General features: G+C 34.7%; 1 protein-coding gene across 1 annotated transcript; it reads right to left on the bottom strand.

The window, feature by feature from the left end:
* Window positions 1–17,928: 17,928 nt before the first annotated feature.
* LOC141685972 (uncharacterized) lies at window positions 17,929–19,452 on the bottom strand. Its single transcript, XM_074491042.1, has 3 exons — window positions 19,050–19,452; window positions 18,348–18,743; window positions 17,929–18,266 (listed from the first exon to the last, which is right to left on the bottom strand). The coding sequence occupies exons 1-3, from the start codon at window positions 19,450–19,452 to the stop codon at window positions 17,929–17,931; spliced, it is 1,137 nt and encodes a 378-aa protein (XP_074347143.1).
* Between the last annotated feature and the right edge of the window lie 265 nt (window positions 19,453–19,717).

Here is a 19,717-nt window from a genome sequence, read left to right as displayed (position 1 = left end):
TGTTTTAATACCATCCATACAACGATGTTGAACAAAAGCCATTGTCACAAAGAAACTAGAATAAGGGCTTTTCTTGAAAACTGTTGTTGTTATGTTTTCAGAAAATAATGAAATTGAAATTACCATTGTCTCAATAGACATAAAATTTTAAGAATAAAATTAGATACTCTTAGTTGACATAAATTTACCGTTGTGTAGAACTAAAACAGTTGTTTTACTCTGTTTCAATAAGGGTTCTTATTTCCAATTCTGTTGTTTGTCTTGAACTCTAAATTGAATACTCTTAGTTGACACAAATTTACCGTTGTGTAGAACTAAAACTGTTGTTTTACTCTGTTTTCAACAATAGTTCTTGTTTTTAATTCCGTTGTGTATCTTGAACTGTAACAAGTCTTGCATAACTGTTGTGCTATCTTGTTCTAACAAAGGTTGAAAAACCGATGTCTTACTTCATATCAGACGAGTGCTGGGTATTCAACGAAAAATTTTGAAGTCAGGCAATGGTGTAAAACTGTTGTGTCAAAGCAAATTGGCCTAATTGCGATGAAAAATATTCAAAGGGAATTGGAGCCCACCTTTGATAAAATAAAACATAAATTTACGACGCAACTATACATCGTAAATTAGTAACTTATGACGGAATACACTATCGCATGTTAGGAATTGGGACCTATTTACGATGGAATATGCGATGAACAACCGTCATAAGTGTGTATTTTTAGAAGAGCCAAATACCGATTTTCAGTTTCCAGCCATTTTCGGCTTCCAATTTGAATTTTAAACTTGTATAATGCAATCACAAACTCACCACAAACTCGAAACTTTTTTTTGGGTAAATGAGGATTAAAAAGAGAAGGATATACAAAGAGTCAAAATCTCTTGGAACAAATCACCAAGAGAAAAGAAACTGAACACACCTAAAAGACTAGGCAATACAAAAATCAAAACCAAAAAGACTTAACAAATAAAAATACAGTCTCCAGGAATAGAAACATCACTCCAGGAGAAAGCCTAAACAAAGGCACAACCCAAACCAAGGACTCCAAATAGAGACCGGAAGCAAAGCAAATCCAATCAGAGAAATCCTCCAACCAAGCTAACACCGAATAAAACAACAACATCTCGAACTCCCTGAGACAAAAACCATCACCTATATTCAAATGACACCAAATACAGCAAAGAACCTCATAAAAACAGACTTCGTTGGCTCATCCAGACCTCAAGAAACAGCCTCCCACACATTAAAATATCACACATTCACTACTAGAAATATGGGATCAGACATCAGTTCAGAAATGATGTTAAAAGAAATCTAAATCGATGTCTTCGCGTGTGATGTTAAATGTCATCAGCCTTTGACATCGGTTAACAGCCGATGTGTATTACAGTGATATACATCGGGTTTAAGATTAAATGTGATGTCTTTGCAACAAATTTCAGCTTATATTACAGTATTTCTAGGTGAATATAGGTATATTATGAGGTATTTATCCATTAAAATATGAAACCTACAAGCTATAAAAGTCATTTATTAAAATTCTTTCGAACAAACCGATATGAAATTACAGATCGGACATCGGTTAGATTAGTTGACCGATGTGAAATGTTTGATCAGACATCAGTTAAATTTGCCCCCCGATGTGAAATGATGGATAAGATATGGGTGTTGTTCACGAAACCGATGTTAAATCTTTTTGTTTAACATCGGCCAATTTCTCTAACCGATGTTATTTGACTTAAAATACATTGAGGTTTTTCAGAACCGATGTCAAATGACAATTTCACATCGATTTTTTTATTTCATTTTTGTTTAATATTATTTTATATGATGTCTTTTATATATTTTTTACATCGATTTACATGTACCATTATGATGTTAATGTTCTGTAAATTGCATGCCATCCTGGTACTATTTACAGCCACAGGGAACCAAAACAATGCAACATCCCAAAAAAAACATCCAAACAGAAACATAAAGATACTCATACAAATTACAAGTCTAATACAAAAATATTACTCATACCATACTATACGTAAATTTCAAATAAAATACAAGCATTTCATTAACCAACTCATACTATACTAATTTTTAAGTACCCTATTCTTAAATTCCGACAACTCCATCCAATTTAGCCAATCAACCCAATTCCGAAAAACTAAAGAAGAGTCTGACTTCTGCATGATCAAACCAAAAAGCAGCAAATCAACCCTGTAGGATGATGATACCTAAATCAGTGACTGAAAGACCTTGATACATGAACTTAGAAATCATAGGCAGAAGGCCTTTGCAAATTCATATTGAATCAATTACCTGCCCCACGTCAGAAGAAACATCTGATAGGTGGATATTGGTGTCATTTACTTGTCCATTTGATCCAACAGCTTCAACCCTCTGATTTTTTCCTCTGGAAATATTAAAGACAAATGTTTAAGTGAAGCTGTAGCTACAATTGACTTAACAGTGGAGAGAAATTTATTGCCTAGACAATGATTTTTGGCTTTTTTATTTTACAAGTGAGCTTCCTTTACTAGGCCCATTAGCTATTACTAAAAATAAAGAACAAAACTTCTCTTTCAAAGTTGTGAAGAGTTGCATCACAAGCCTCATATAACTTTCTTTTACCATTAAAGGAAAATTAGCAGATAATATGAGTTGCATTACAGCAGGACAACTACTGAACCTGACCCAGCGCTGAAATCGGGTGTGGATAATGACGAGTTTAAAGTAGTTCAAGATGCACTATGAACATGTTAATGCATCCGCACAGCTTAAATTCATGAAAGAGTTTAAAATCATTTTTCTTAACAGACAAGGCATGCTTATATTATATACTACGACATAAAGTGAGAGCCTTTATATTTTACCTGCTCTCCTTTCCTATAGATGTTTTTAGCATATAAGCAATATGATCCCATATCTTTTTCATACCCGCCATCTGTCAATCGCACTGAGTCGTCACAGTGCTCACTGACTGGTTTGTACTACAACTACTTATTAAGGTTTCACTAGTAATTCATAAATTGATAGTTAGCAGATAGAAGCGAACCTGCAATGCTTGTGTTTCAAGTGGACTAAAAGTTGCCAATATGTCATAACTTTGTGGAAAATGCTGTAGATAAGGAAACCACGTGGAATTCCTCCCTCTACTGATTTCATGCAATAATGCAATAGTCAGTATCTGCACTAAACAATATGTTACCTGAAGGAAAAGGAAGTTACTATAAGGTACCAAACAAAGTGAAAATAGGATCAAAACTGCTTGATAAAAAAGTTCAAGATCTAAGGAGCACAATTCGCTGCGAATCGGATATGGAAGTTAACCCAACATGGGAGATAAGTAATTAGTTTAATTAGTTGAAGTATATAGAATCCGAGTAAACTTTATGATAACAAGTTTACAATATTATAATAATGCTTACAACATTATTTTTGTTTGATTGTCATCAACTCATTGTTGACCCAGCTGACCATTTTAAGTTAGATTGCTTAATTCAACATTTTTCTTTGTTTTTCTTCTTGATACTTGCTTAACACCTTACAATGTGACACCTCCACACCCATCAGTCTCATTATTTAATTAAAGGCTAGGCACGTCTTCAGTGCTACATTTTTATATAGATTATTCATTATTCTACTACAGAAAATCAAAAACTAAAACAAAATTTGCATACTGAAAATAAAAAAGACGATGCTGTAATGCTAGATCTTCTCATAAATAATTATATATGTGCTCTTGACAACAAACAAACTAGCCACACAGAGACTTACAGATAACCAGGTAGCACGTACGTCAAACAGTTTATTCAAGAACTACTGTTACACGTCCATTTACTTCTTCCTGTAAAACATATACATTATAATATAGTCATGTATCAGGATTACCTAGCAACGGAATGAGCAGTGTCAAATCCACCTAACATTCAAACACACGTTAGTGTTTTCTATAAATAGAAAACTAACAATGAAAATTAAAATCGGCTTGCCTCTTTCTTTTCTAATGGTTTCTCAATGTTGTACCTTCATACACCACTTCACAATACCACTGTAAATCTAAAAGAACCAACAGAACTTGTAGAAGATCCATGTCTTTGTATCCTTCTTTGTTTTTTTAACACCTAAACCTAATAGAAGAACATAATAAAATAAATAAATCTGAACATACAAATATAAATATATACCGACAAATATATATAAATACACAATGGATGTAAATAAAGCTAAAAGAGAGAGATATGTTACCGATTGAAGGTTGGTTTCAAGCTCCAAAGCTTCAGATCTATAAACAAAAGCTTCATTAAAATAAAAATGTAAAATTTTGATTACAAATTTAAAATTTACATACATAATCAAACCAAACATTTGCTTTCTCAGCTCAATTTTAAGCTACTAAATCAAATAAGACCACCAATTTCTAGCCCGATTTGTAACAGAAAACTGCTTCCTTTTCTTCAAAACTTCGTCAATCGCTTTCACCCTAGCCATAATCTAACCTTCACCAATCGATTTTACATAAATGGAAGCTTCCACCAAGATCTTGATTCAGTGATTTCCTATTAGGTTTAAATGGGGTTTTACAGGAAAGGTGCGGTAAGAAAGGAGACAGAAAGAGACAGAAATAGGAAGAGAGGGAGAGAGAGAGGAGAGCTGAAGGAGATGAAGTTCGATATTTGAGAGAGAGAATCAGGATTTTTCAGATAGAGTGGAGGTTTCAGAGAGAATTGTAATTGTGGTCTGTGAGAGAGAGAGCCGTGAGTTTGAGAGAGAGAGCCCTGATGTGTGAGTCGAGGTTTCGGGGAGAGAGGGAGAGAGATAAAGATGGAGATAGATACAGAGATAGAGATGTATGGGTGTGCGTGTAGAGGGGGAAGGGGGAAATAATTTTTTAACTTTTTTGTTACGAGGGAAAATTTGGGTACTCGGCGGGGGAACTCAAATATTTATTTAATCATTTTTTTAGAAATGGTTATAGACACCTGTTAGCATAAATAACCGATGTTAAAGTGAAAAACATTAATTTGTTATTATTTTAAAATTGAACATAGACAACGGTTATTATGTAAAACTGATGTTAAACATGATTTTAACATCGCTTTTTTTAAAACCGATGTTAAACAGGTTTTTGACATCGGGTGCATTACATACCGATATGTAAGCACCGATGTCGTATCTACTATTTTTAGTAGAGATTGTCACTTCCTCTTAGCCAACCCGAAGTAGATTCTTTAGGAAGCTCTCGGATTCCAACTTCACACCTAATCACTTCCTCTTAGCCTACCCGAGTTGAAACATGTGTTTTAAGATTTTTAACTAAACTAACAAAAGACCAATTAGAACAAAAGATAGATCACTAAATCCACACAAGATATATATATATTATTAAGGCATTAATCATTTGTGTAAACTTAGTTCATACTTTAGTAAATAAATTAGCTCTTTAGCCGTGCACACACATGTTTAAAATACCAATAAATTAGAAAATTTATGATGTATTTTGCAAGGTAAACTTAGATAAATAAGTTAAATGATTGGTGATCTTAGAAAAGTATGTGTTGTGAGATTAATGATCATCTTGATGTTAATAATAAACTAATCATATATTTTTCTTATATATTCAATATTTATTTATATAAAAACATTTGAAATTTTTAGTACTGAGTCATATATATCTTTAAAAAATTAATTTTTAACTTAATCTTTGTTTTTCATTTAATTTTAATTCACTACCTAAAAATAAGTTTGGAACAATATTTGCAAATCACACAGGTTACCGTATATGAGCTAGATACATAATCACTGTTTCTCTATCTCTGTTCTTGGAATGCTGCTGCTACAGAACTTTCCTCTGCAGGATTGTATACACTGAAATCACCAGAAAGTCTCACCTACACTACTAGAAAAACGTCAATAGATACTTCTCAACAAGCCTACGAAGTGCATTACTGCATACTTTATTCCTGGTTTCCTTGGCCTTAAAACCAGCTGCAACAGCTGCTCCCAGCAGCTAAGTGGAAATGGCATTAATCAGTGTTCATCCTTGACTATAGGTGATTGATTACCTTTGCCTGCCCAAGTGAACCTTTCATTCACATGGAATTTTCCATTAGAAACTGAAACTGGAATAAGCTAGTTTCTTTAACAGAAATATTCAGATACAGACCATATAATAATCAAAAGATGTTTTCAAGACTTCTTCTTTCTTGTTTAGTGGATGGACAATTTATCAGAAGTATATAAAGAATACAATAAAGGCACGTCTTGCTGCTATAAGACGTGAAATTCCTAAACAGCTCCAGAAAAGACTTTTTTTATTTACGACAGATCTACCAAGCTCGAGGCCATTTTGTCCTTCATTAGACATAATCAATATGCTAAGGACAGACGGGAGCTGGAACTTCAGGGCCATTCCTATAAAAAAATGAAAGTATTTATGATGTAGAACTAATGTCTACCAGAATTCAAGTTCTTCAAAAAAGTTTTTTTCTTGTCAGGGCTAAACGGAAGCCTGTCTGGGCAGGCTATGATATAAACGAAGCTCATTGGAGCCGGAGCTTGAGCCCCCTGTGCAGACACGAGTTCTCTCAACTGAGACCTCAGTCCTCACACATCTCGTCAATCCCATACTTCCATAGCTGCATTATTGTGAAACAGTCGATTTGCTCCGAGGAAGTATTTAGAATTAACAGTACAGCTCAAGTATTTAACAATAACAAACGAGGTCTCAAAATATTAAGAAAGAAAATTAGCTAACAAATTCAAAAAAGACTTTTCAAAGTACGAAATCAGCCACAGCTAATATAGTTTCACCACGACAGATCAGAATTTGCTAAAACCTAAGAAAAATGCTGTTTAGCTTCACAGTCTGACCAAGACATCAACCGACACATTCAGTGTAAAAAGCACTCAAGCAACAATAACAAGAAGTTTATAGTAAAATCAGTAGGATAAAAAAGCTATGGTGGCTCGACATATTGCCTATACAGGAAGGTCAACCTACACATTCAGTGTAAAAAGCACACAAGCAACAATAACAAAAAGTTTATAGTAAAATCAGTAGGCTAAAAAAGCTATAGTGGCTGGACATAATGACTGGTATAGTAAGGTCCTGCCACATGTTTATCAGGAACTGAATAGTGCAGCAATGTCCTTTTCTGCCCAAAAGAGCCATCGGGGAGCAATTATCATAATTTTTTTATCTTAATTTTTTTGCAGCTTTCTGACATTCACATCAATTTGCAAAAGCTTATTCTTCTAATGTATAGATTTCTTTTGCAACTAAATTTGAGGCTCGACTCTGACAAAAAACAAAAATTGAGACTTGACGAAATAAAGCAGCTAAGAACAGAAGGGGAAGGAAACGCATATGTATGCTTCAGACGACTAATCAAAGAATGTTATATCAACTTTTGGAGAAGCACGTCGAAAATGCAGCACTTCATTCGCCATATTCATTTTTCCATTGTAAGCCACATGAGGTGACACTCTCATTACTTCAAGCACCGGAGAACGCCCAAGCACAAATTTGAGAAATTCCACACAATTTTTGTTGGGCAAACCAAACATCTCAACGAATTTAAGATGCTTAAATATGAAATCGGCAGGACATTCTCTCTCCCAAAAATCCAAATCAACAGCTTTATCATGAGAACTTGCAAACTGTGTAGCCTATGCAATCAAAAAAAAGGGTTAAAGGTTGATAATAAACAAAGACCTAAATACATAATGATGTACAAGTAAATGTGACTAGAATATAACAGGACATGTGACTTACTCCGATTTCCAGTTCTTGTAGATTAGGGGAATGCAAAATCAAGTGAAGAACGTACAACACTGTATTCCTCTCTGTTGGAAATAATAATTCAAAATTATTTGAATTATTTTTTGGATTGATTTTGATTAGGTTGTTAGAAATAGAGTTTAAATATTTATTAGATAATGTAGTTTTTGAATTATAGATAAGGTTAGGGTTACCTATTTATTAGGTGTATTGGTTAAATGTACACCTATATAAAGGTGAATTATAATGTATTTTAATAGGAGTATGGCTTCAGATAATAAAATAGTTGTGTTTTAGTTTACTCTTTTAGAATATCTTTTATCAGTTATCATTTATTTATAAAACTCCAACATGGTATCCGAGCTATGTTCGATTGAGTAACTGGGGGTCAAAAAATTGGGGCAAACAAATGAAGAAATGGAAGAAAACAGATGGTAGTATTGCTAGAGATTCATGAAGAATGAGATGTGTGTCTCAGGGCTTCAAAAAAAAATATTTTTTTTGAGTTATTGGTGATTATGTGCAGAAACTGTAGAGAGAAGGGCTCCCGAATGAAACTGTGGAGAGAAGGGTTCCCGAATGAAATTGTGGAGAGAAGTGCTCTGCAACAATAGTAGAGGTGATGGAAAGTACAACACTGGTCAAGTAATTTTAAAATTTTGAATTAAGAGGGAGTGTTGGAAATAATAATTCAAAATTATTTGAATTATTTTTTGGATTGATTTTGATTAGGTTGTTAGAAATAGAGTTTAAATATTTATTAGATAATGTAGTTTTTGAATTATAGATAAGGTTAGAGTTACCTATTTATTAGGTGTATTGGTTAAATGTACACCTAAGGTGAATTATAATGTATTTTAATAGGAGTATGGCTTCAGATAATAAAATAGTTCTGTTTTAGTTTACTCTTTTAGAATACTTTTATTAGTTATCATTTATTTATAAAAATCCAACACTCTCTTCGTAATTTATTCCTTGAAGATCAATAAACTTTAGACGGTCATATGTAACTGGAACTTTCAGAAGGACATTACTTTCCCAAGCCTGAACAAATAAAAAAAGAGGGCATCTTTGTAAACACTACTCCTTATTCATTGAGTTCATTAAGAAAGCGAAAACACTCTTAGTACATTTAACTGTGCACCAAAGTCCATCCTTAAGACATCCAGAAGCGGAGATGTTGAATATATCTGAGCACCTGTTCACACATGAATGTATATGTTTGTATGTAAAACAAGCAAGAACAAATAATCTGAACGTTACTTTTATTCAACCGATCACTACAGATAATATAGAAATGCAATACAAGATAATGCCTAAAAACCAGCACCAGACTCCTAAACTAAAGCTGCTGCCAACGACTGTTTCTCCACAGTCCTACAAATACTCCACTACTTGCATGACTCTGTTTTATTAAAAACAAATACAAAATAAACTAAATAACTAAATAACCAAAATAGTTTAGATTAATACTAACATTCTCCCCCCCTTAATCTAAACTATACCAGCAGGTTCCTCACACCAAGAAGCATCCTCATTTTCTCAAACCTGGCAGTATGCAGCGCCTTCGTAAGCACATCCGCACACTGAAGATCTGTACTGATGTGTTTGATAACAATTTCCCCATTCTCGACACACTCTCTAATAAAATGATAGCGTATGTCGATGTGTTTACTCCGACCGTGAAATACCGGGTTTTTGGCTAGATCAATCGCAGACTTATTGTCTATGTATAACAGCACTGGTTCGATGTAGGCACCAGTTACATGACTCACAAGTCTTCGCAGCCAGATAGCTTGACATGAGGCTGCTGTTGCAGCCATAAACTCCGCCTCGCAGGAGGAGAGAGCCACACTCTTTTGTTTTTGCGATGACCATGTTATCAGTCTCTTATTCAAGTAAAATACCATACCGCCTGTACTCTTCCGGTCATCAACGTGCCCAGCGAGATCGTTGTCAGAATATCCAGTTACTGAATCACTCCCACTACAAGCTGTATAAACCAGACCAAAATTTAGAGTCCCTTTGATATAACGTAGAATGCGTTTAGCTGCTAGTTGATGCATCAGGGTCGGCTTCTCCATGTACCTGCTGATAACTCCAACAGAGTAAGCTATGTCGGGCCTTGTGTGTACCAGATAACGCAAACCTCCCATCATACTCTTAAACTGTGTGATGTTAACTCGCACCCCTCCCTCGTCTTTATGAATAATTTCCTTGGGATCCATTGGAAGTTTAACAGCATTGCAATCCCACATTCCAGCCTTCATCAATATTTTCTTCGCATAAGCAGCCTGTTTCAGCTTAATCTCACCATCTCTCTGTTCAACCTGCAAGCCCAAATAGTACGTCAGCTTGCCTAGATTGCTCATTTCAAAACGCTTGTTCATCTCATCTTTGAACCCCTGTATGCTTGACACTTGCGTCCCAGTAACTAGTAAATCGTCAACGTAGACTCCAACAATTAATACCTCATTATCAGCTGATTTAGTATAGACTGCGTGTTCATAAGGGCACCTTACAAATCCCAACTCCTTAAGGCACTTACTTAACTTGGTATACCAAGCACGGGGTGCTTGTCGTAAACCATAAAGAGCTTTTATTAGCTTATACACCAGCTGTTCCTGCCCTTTCTTAACAAACCCTTCCGGCTGCATAACGTAAACTTCTTCTTGGATTTCACCGTTTAAAAATGCCGACTTCACATCTAAGTGATGTACTTCCCAACCATGTTTGGCAGCGATTGCAAGTAGAATTCTGACTGTTTCAAGACGTGTAACTGGAGCAAAATTCTCTTCAAAGTCCCTTCCTTGTTTCTGAACATATCCCTTTGCCACAATTCTAGCCTTATATTTTATTATCTTTCCAGTTGTGTCTTTCTTGGCCTTAAACACCCACTTCAATCCAATCGCTTTCTGTCCCGGGGGAAGTTCAGTAAGCTTCCAGGTGTTATTTCTTTCAACAGCGTCCATTTCGGTTTTCATGGCTTCTCTCCAGTTGTGTTCAGCTGCTGCCTTAGTGTAGCTTGCAGGTTCTTCCACTCCAGCAAATAATAACTCATCGTCTTCTAATTTAATCTCCTGAGTCTCATTATAAATATCATGTAGAGACCTATAATGTCTCGGCCCACTATCTGTATCTATATCAGAATTTTCTGAAAAAAATGGTGTAGAGTCACGAGCAGAGGTGTGAGCAGAGCTTGACCCACCTGTTCCATCAGTATCCGTCCTTGAAGACAGTGAGGTTGAGCTAGTGTTTGATGATATCGAAGTGTTGGGTTCCTCTTCACCTGAACTTGACCTTTCAGAAACAGGAGTGAATGGCTCATCGCCTTCATCATTGGTTTCACCTTCAGACCTAGTGACTGACTCAAGAATTGTGAGTGTATCGTGTACCTTCCCATCTGATTCTTTGTCATGCTTCCACATCCACGCTTTGTTTTCTTCAAAGATAACATCTCGGCTAACATGTACTATTTTTCGCTCTGGATCGTACAGCCTGTACGCCTTTGTCCCGGGCTCCTTGCCAAGATTAATTACCAATTTACTTCGGTCATCCAACTTAGTCGTGTGAACAGACGGGAGTTTCATGTGTGCCAGGCACCCGAAGATTTTGATATGGCCTATGTTTGGTTTATTGCCCGACCAAGCCTCATATGGGGTCATGCCTGAGAAAGCTCGTGTTGGCAATCGATTCAGTACATAGATGGAATGTCGTACGGCTTCTGCCCAAAACATCAGGGGTAGATTCTTTTCTTTTAAGAAACTTTTGGCCATCTCCACTACTGTTCTATTTCTTCTCTCGACCACACCATTTTGTTGGGGAGAATAAGGTGCTGTGAATTGTCATGCTATGCCTTCTTCCTCACAATAAGTAATGAATTTTTTGGAGAGAAACTCCCCACCTCTGTCAGTTCTAAAAGTTTTCACCTTGCGTTCTTTTCCTTCCTCAACTTGTGCTCGAAATTTTTTAAACGCCTCGAATGCCTGGTCCTTACTCTTTAGCATATACCCCCACATTACTCGACTGTAGTCGTCCACCAGCAAAAAGAAATATTTATTCCCACCGAATGTTGAGGGTGAAATAGGACCACATAGATCACCGTGCACAAGCTCTAGTACCCTTTTTGCACTATAACTAGCCTGTCCTGGAAACGCCTTTCTGGTTTGTTTTGACATTAGACAGCCAGTGCAAACATCATTCTGCATTTTAATCTCAGGCAAACCATATACCATATTTGTAGTACACATCAGATTCATAGCATTAAAGTTGACGTGCCCAAGACGGGCATGCCAAAGCCAGGAAACTTCATCACATTTTGACAATAAACATTCTGGGCTACTACTTTCAATTATAAGTTTATAAAGACGATTCATAGAACGTTTTACCTTCATAATCAATTGTCTTTCTTTGTTGTAGACCCAGAGGTAAGCACCATTTAGAATAACCTTGTTTCCTTCCTCCGAGAGTTGCCCGAGGCTAATGATATTATTGCACAACATTGGAATATAGTACACGTTTGTAAGTAGCCGGTCTTCCCCATTTTTGCACCTCATACTGATCGTTCCTTTGCCCTTTATTATCACTGTCGAGCCGTCACCGAATCTCACCTTTCCCCTCACGTTTGTATCCAATTCCCTAAATTTTGATAATTGCCCTGTCATATGATTTGAGGCTCCATTATCTAAGTACCAAATATTTGAATTTGGTTGCCCTGTTTCTACATTATCCTTGAGTTTTGGTACCACTTTATCTTCATCAATCAACATGACTTTGGTTTCTTCTTCCTCCGTTTTTTCCAACATTAACAACGCGGGCTCATCATCTTGCATCTGGGCCAAATTTGCTTCCTCCGTTGCTTCCTTATTCTCTCTTTCACGCTTTGATTTTTTACATTCTGCAGCGAAATGACCGTACCCCTGACAATTAAAACATCTTACCCTGGTTTTGTCGCGTCCTGCACGTCCAAAATCCCGATTATTTCGAGATCTTGACCCATACGATCCATCTGTTCCCCTTTTACTGGAGCGTTTAAGCCACTCCTCCCTTGTTAGTAGCAGTTTTCCATCATCTCTTTCTCGTCTTGACCACTCTTCTTCAGTCAACAATAACTGACCTCCACTCGGTTCCTCTTGGCCACATAAATGTTCTTCATGAGCCTTTAAGGACCCAACCACCTCCTCAACACTCATCGATTCAAGATCTCCGAACTGTTCGATGGCTGAAGCTATTTGTAGAAATTTAGTAGGAACCGCTCGTAACAATTTCTTTACAATATAAGTTTCCTTGACCTCCTCTCCAAGTGTCCTTATAGTGGTCACCAATCCATTCAATTTCATACAAAATTCGTCAAGTGACTCTGTCTCTTTCATACTCAAGGCCTCAAATTCTGCCTTAAGAGTTTGAATTTTTGCCGTCTTGACACGATCAGCTCCCAAACACATGACCTTGACAGCATTCCACGCTTCCTTTGCTGTCTTTTTCTCAGCAATGGACAACAAGACGTCCTCTGGGATCCCTTGGTACACTGCTGCAAGGGCCATTCTATCCACCCGTTCGTCAACCGCTTCCTTCAAGCTTTCGGTATCTATGGCTTTCCACACATCATGTGCCTGCATATAAACCTTCATCTTAAGTGCCCATGCTGTATAATTCCCTTTGTTCAAGATGGGGTAAGATAACCCGAGTGTTCCATCTTTTGTCTTGCTGTTCTCCATCGTACGAGACCGTGGCATATATTTTGGCATTCACTGAATTAACCAAGCTCTGATACCAGATTGTTGAATATATCTGAGCACCTGTTCACACATGAATGTATATGTTTGTATGTAAAACAAGCAAGAACAAATAATCTGAACGTTACTTTTATTCAACCGATCACTACAGATAATATAGAAATGCAATACAAGATAATGCCTAAAAACCAGCACCAGACTCCTAAACTAAAGCTGCTGCCAACGACTGTTTCTCCACAGTCCTACAAATACTCCACTACTTGCATGACTCTGTTTTATTAAAAACAAATACAAAATAAACTAAATAACTAAATAACCAAAATAGTTTAGATTAATACTAACAGGAGAATGCTCAAGATTTAAGTTTGAAAAGTCTCTATTCAAAGTAAGATGCTTCAAATTTGGGCCATGGATGGCAAAACCCATAGGGTCCCCGACATTTGTGAATGTAAACTTTTCTAGAAGAGGGCAACCTGAAATAAGGTTTTCAATATCCTCAATAGTAAAAGAGCCACTACATAGGTTAAGGTACTTCAAACATGGAAATCTGCGAAATCTTAAAGGAGGTTTCACGTCCAACACTTGAAGCTTCAATGTGGTCAGTTTCTGACAAGAAAATAGACATGAGGGTATCTTGAGACGGTTGGCGTCTAACATCAGAACTAACTCTTTTATATCTTTTCTTGATAGGAAAAGTAGCCATTGATCCATGTCAGTAGAATTTATGGAGCAGTTAGTAGATAGTTTGAACTTATAAATAGGGCCCTGATGAAGAAACAAAAATGGCATAATGAAATTTGTAATTTCTTGCTGGGCAAGATTTTTGCCACTCTTATATGGCACATGGTTTTTAAATACGAGTCGCGTCATGACGCCCATTGATACCTCCCCTTGGTAGACAAGACGCTGGTTTTTACAGCATCTAGGATGATATTGATGATGCTCTCCGGCAGATCGGTGATATAATCCTTCCTTAAGCATTTGTTCATTCTCATATTTACAAAAATCCGACTTTTCAGACAATTATTTACTCCAAACCTGAAATATTATACTTTAATCTCTTGCTATACGTAGTTGTGTAAAGAAGGGTCAATACATATAATATTTTATATACCGGTTTACACAATGATTTAATAGTAATTTTTTTTCTCTCAACTGAATTTAAAAGTTAATGGATTTAATAATATAACATATTATGTTTCTCGTATATTTACATAATTAATTTTATTTTTCATAATATATAGTTAAAAATTTTAATTACTAAATTAAAAATAAAAATTGAATTTATTTTATAAAAAAATTGTTCAAATTTAATAAAATAGTTTCAAGTGGTTCTAACTAGAATAAAATCAAATTTATCCAAAATTATTACACAATAGAATCAAACTTAAAATCAATATTTTTTCCAAATTTCAATAATCATTTTAATATATTTAATATTATTATTATTATATGTTAGAAACGAGTTTGATGAAATTTTATAAAGGAATCAAGGGTTCTTTAAGAAGTAGGCATATTTTTATGCATGTTATAATAGTATTTCAATGTTAAAATGTTAATATTTTAAATTTCTTTCTTATTTTAAGGTAAGATAACTTCATATGTATTTTTTTCAATTTCCTTTTTTAATCAAAATTAGATATTAGAACTTAAAATAAACAATTTATTTTAGTAAAAATAAAATGTTGTGTTGTTCTGAACAAAGTTAAAATAAAAACATGGCTTATTTGATACTTAGAAAAAAAAATTGTTTTGCAAATTAAAACTTAAAAAAGTATAATTTTTGATTTAAAACGTATTTTTGAAAAAATCTCAAAAAAAAGAATTAGAATATAATAATGAAGACTGTTCATTTTATAGGCCTTTAAATACACATAAAATATGGAAAGAAGTAGTATTTTCAGACAAAATAAATAATTAGATCTGGACTATAACTCTTGTATTTACGTATTTTAATTTTGTATCTATTTATTAATTAAATTATTTGCAGCATAGTGTACTAAAATCAAACATTATTTGTTATTTTTTATAAAAATAAAGCTTAGTAAACAAAAGTGTTGAAACTTGAAAGTTGGCTTATGAGCAAACAAATTGATCATACTTGGGTTAACATTAATATTACACAAGTATTTCACATATTAATACAAATATTAGCATCTTATCACTTTTCACAATTTTAGCAGCAATAATAACCAAACAGCATATGCCATATGGGAAAATCATTGGCATTACTTTATATAAAAAAAATTCCATTATGGTATGTAAAACTTAAGCTCCCCCCATTTTTTTGTCCAACACAACCCACATTACCCATCACAAACCAAACCAAACTACTTAGAACAAAGAAAAACTGAAGTGCATACCTGATATTTCATACCTACAACCAATAAAATTGATCAGAACACTATTTACTTGTTAATTAAAAAATAACAATATGCAATAAGAGACTGGTAAACAATATTTAACTTTTTTCATTTCAAGAAATTTGACCTTAATATCCTCATGCGTCTGATTCCATTTCAGAGGAGGTTTCATTATCATCATCACTGAACATAATTCTTCATTATTTAAGAACATATCTCCGTCGTCATGAATTTCATTTTCTTCATCTCCTTCTAAATCATTATCATCAGCAATAAGCAACAAGTTGGTGTGAAAGAGTTACAGCTGTAACATCTGGCCTAACTAAAGATGAACAATCAATTGAATCCTCTAATGGCCAAAAAGGTGATTGTTGGACTCATTCATCTTCTTGAAATACATCATTGTTTGGTATATCAGTAACCAATTCAAATGTTTCAGGAATATCATAAACATGTCGATGATTAACTTTTTGAACAAAATGCCAATTTGAACCACGTCTCATATCTAGCAGATGGAAAACTTGTTGATATTGGTTGGCCAAAATAAATGGTTCATGCACATACCAATTTCTTCCTGTATTAATGGATGTAAGATTGTTATCATTATACACTAATCTGTCTTTCGGGTTAGAGTTAAACCACTTGCAGCGAAATAAGTAAATTTTTCGATCAAAAAGGAATGACAATTCTAGAATCTCAATCAAGACCCCATAATATAGGATGTTCTCATTATTATGATCCCCTTCTGTGCAAACTCCTGAACATATTGTCCGAAGAGTATCATCATACTCTTTGCAACGAAATCGAACACCATTTATAACACAACTTTTATAACTATGATATCATTCCAACGGACCTTGAGATAAGGCATAAAAATCATCATTGATCATAGTTGGTTTTTGCACTTTCATTTGAGATATCTAAAAAGATAAAGCATATTATATGATATTAGTTGCCACATTAGTAAATTTTGAAATCAGCATTTAACGAAAAAAATATTATTAAATCGGTAAATATAATATTTCACCTTCTTCCTAAACCACGATGGAAATACTTCCTTCTGCATATATCATCAATATTTGAATGTGAAATGCCTCTGCCTTGCAATATCTTTTTATGATCACTACATACAAGTACCATACGTCAATTAAGCGATAAGTATATTCATGGTATGCAATTAAAAGTTTACTATTTATCTATGAAAAAATTCAGCACTTACTCGACATATTCTTGAATATCATATGCACAATTGTTTAATATATACCATTGAATGGTACTCTTCCAACTTTGTAGCAACTGAATAGAAGTTGCTCCTAAAAGACGAACATTAGAATTAAAGACTTCTAACTTGTGATTTGTAAGAGATGAATCCCAATTACGTTCAAGTTTAGTAAATCTGGTTTTTATGTTTGAAACATATCTTGTTAAAAAACTAAAAACTTCATCTACAATAAAAGCTTCTGCAATGGAACCATCTGGTCGAGCCATGTTTCGCACATATCGCTTAAACAAACCCATATGGTGTTCCGTTCCAAACATCCATCTTGGAGCAATGGGTCCACCTTGCAATACCTGATCAGGTAAGTGTACGCAAAGGTGGACCATTATGGTAAGAAATGATATCAGAAATATTTTCTCCAACTTGCATAAAATTATAACAATTCCCTGCGTCAATTCTTCAATATCGAAAATTCGGATTGTTTTAGCACAAATATTTTGAAAAAATTGACATAGCTCTATCAAAGTGCCACGTATATTCCTCGTTAGATAAGGAAATATAGCAACAAGCAATATCTTGTGAAGTAACACATGACAGTCATGACTTTTCATACCTTTGAGCTTATTATTATTTGTAACGCATCGACTTATATTTGAATCATAACCGTCCGGTAATCTTACTGTGCGAATGAATTGACAAAAACTCTTGCATTCTTCTCTTGTAAAAGTGTAACTAGCGTGAGGTTTTTCATATTTATTAGAAGCTGTCTTTTTTAATTAAAGTTCTTCACGAATGTTGAGATCTTGCAAATCTTTACGTGCTTTCAAGTTGTCCTTTCATTTACCCTCAATATCCAGAAGTGTGCCTACAGTGTTATCACAAACATTTTTTTCTATATGCATGACATCAAGATTATTCTGCAGTAAGAGTGTTGACCAATATGGCAAGTCAAAAAGAATACTTCTTTTACTCCAGTTTAATTCATTGGCTCCACGTTTACATTTTCTAGATGAGTTCTTTGGTGCTTTACCTGGTGTACGTACATGAACTTCTTCCAGTTGCTTCAAAATATCTTCACAAGTAAAAGTTCTTGGAGGACCACGCAACTCACTAGATCCATCATAATCTTTGCTCCTTCGCCACGAATGATTAGCACTCAAGTAACATCGATGTTCTGTAAAACATTTTTTGCCAGTTATTCTTCAAGATCTTGTATCTTCTAAACAAATAGGGCATGCTAATTTTCCAGCAGTACTCCACCCAGACAAGTACGCATAAGCAGAAAAATCATTAATTATTCCTAATACCGCAGCTTTCAATTTAAATATACGCCTACCATATGAATCATATGCATCAATCCCATGCCGTAACTTTTTAAGTTCTTTAATTAATGGTTGTAAAAACACATCATAATCTTTTCCGGGAGATTTCGGACCAGGAATTAGTAACGACATGAGGTAGTTTGTACCATTCGGGGAAGCCCAAGGTGGCATATTGTAAGGAATCAATATCACATGCCACAAATTATAGGATGATGATAGATTTGAAAATGGGTTAAATCCATCTGATGCCAATCCCATTTGTACGCTTCTGGAATCAATAGCAAAGTGAAGGTAAATGTTATAAAAGTGCTTCCAAGCCATCTCATCAGCTGGATGGCGTAATATACCAGATTCATCTTTACACACTTCTTTATGCCATCACATATCTTTAGAAGTGTGTTTGGAACTAAATAGTCTCTTAAGTCGAGCTTTCACTGGGAACCATCTAAGTCATTTATGTGGAATCTTATTTCGTACATAACGACTAGACTTACACACTAGACATGATATATCATTTACATTTTCACCGTAGAACAGAGCACAATCATATTGACAAACATCAATTTACTCATATCCTAAGCCTACTTCACAAAGAAGTTTCCTTGTATGATAATAATTCTCTGGACAGTGATTACCTTCGGGCAATATATCTTTAAAACATTTTAAAATATCATCAAATGCTTTATCTGTTAACTTGTTAAGCACCTTAATATTTATCAACTTTACCACCGTCTTTAAAATATAATCTTTATAATTATCATACAAAGGCTTGTGAAGAGATTCAAATATGACATTATACTTATCGCTTACATTAAAAGAAGAATTATCATCAAAATTACCAGTTGGACCAATATCAAAATACTCGCTACCAATGGCGTCTTTAAGACCTGAAGCCAAATCATTGTATTCTTCTTCCACATTGTTAACTTGAGAATCAAAAGTTGTTTCATTTTTTAAGTCAGCTACTAGTTCCCCATGATAGTACCAGCGCTTGTAAGTACTTAAAAACCCATTAGTAAGCAAGTGCAACTTAATCATTTTAAGGTTTTGTAATTCTTTATTGACACATCGAGTACAAGGGCATACTATCATTCCTTTTGAATCTAATGATTGTTTCGCGAGACTTATAAAATCCTTACCATTTGTATATTCAGTTGAGAGCGTATGGGGTATATTTATCCATGAGCGATCCATATCCTTCCTCCGCCAAAGAATTTTTTAGCCTGTAACAAATATGAATAGCATTAAAAAAATATTATCATGACTCCATGAAACAATAACTAGAATCCAAATAATCAAATCC

Source organism: Apium graveolens, chromosome 9, assembly GCF_009905375.1.
Source record: "Apium graveolens cultivar Ventura chromosome 9, ASM990537v1, whole genome shotgun sequence".
Classification (NCBI taxonomy): domain Eukaryota; kingdom Viridiplantae; phylum Streptophyta; class Magnoliopsida; order Apiales; family Apiaceae; genus Apium; species Apium graveolens.
Note: the sequence above shows the minus strand (reverse complement) of the source record. Positions and strands in the feature narration are given on the sequence as shown.

What these genes read in the sequence shown, in the direction of transcription:
- LOC141685972 (XM_074491042.1), bottom strand. Translation starts at nt 19,452, where the DNA reads ATGATTAAGTTGCACTTGCTTACTAATGGGTTTTTAAGTACTTACAAG. An exon ending in TAAAGATATATTGCCCGAAG is followed by an intron (nt 18,744 to 19,049) that starts GTAATCACTGTC and finishes TACGCCATCCAG; the next exon opens with CTGATGAGATGGCTTGGAAG. An exon ending in TGCGTACTTGTCTGGGTGGA is followed by an intron (nt 18,267 to 18,347) that starts GTACTGCTGGAA and finishes AATGTTTTACAG; the next exon opens with AACATCGATGTTACTTGAGT.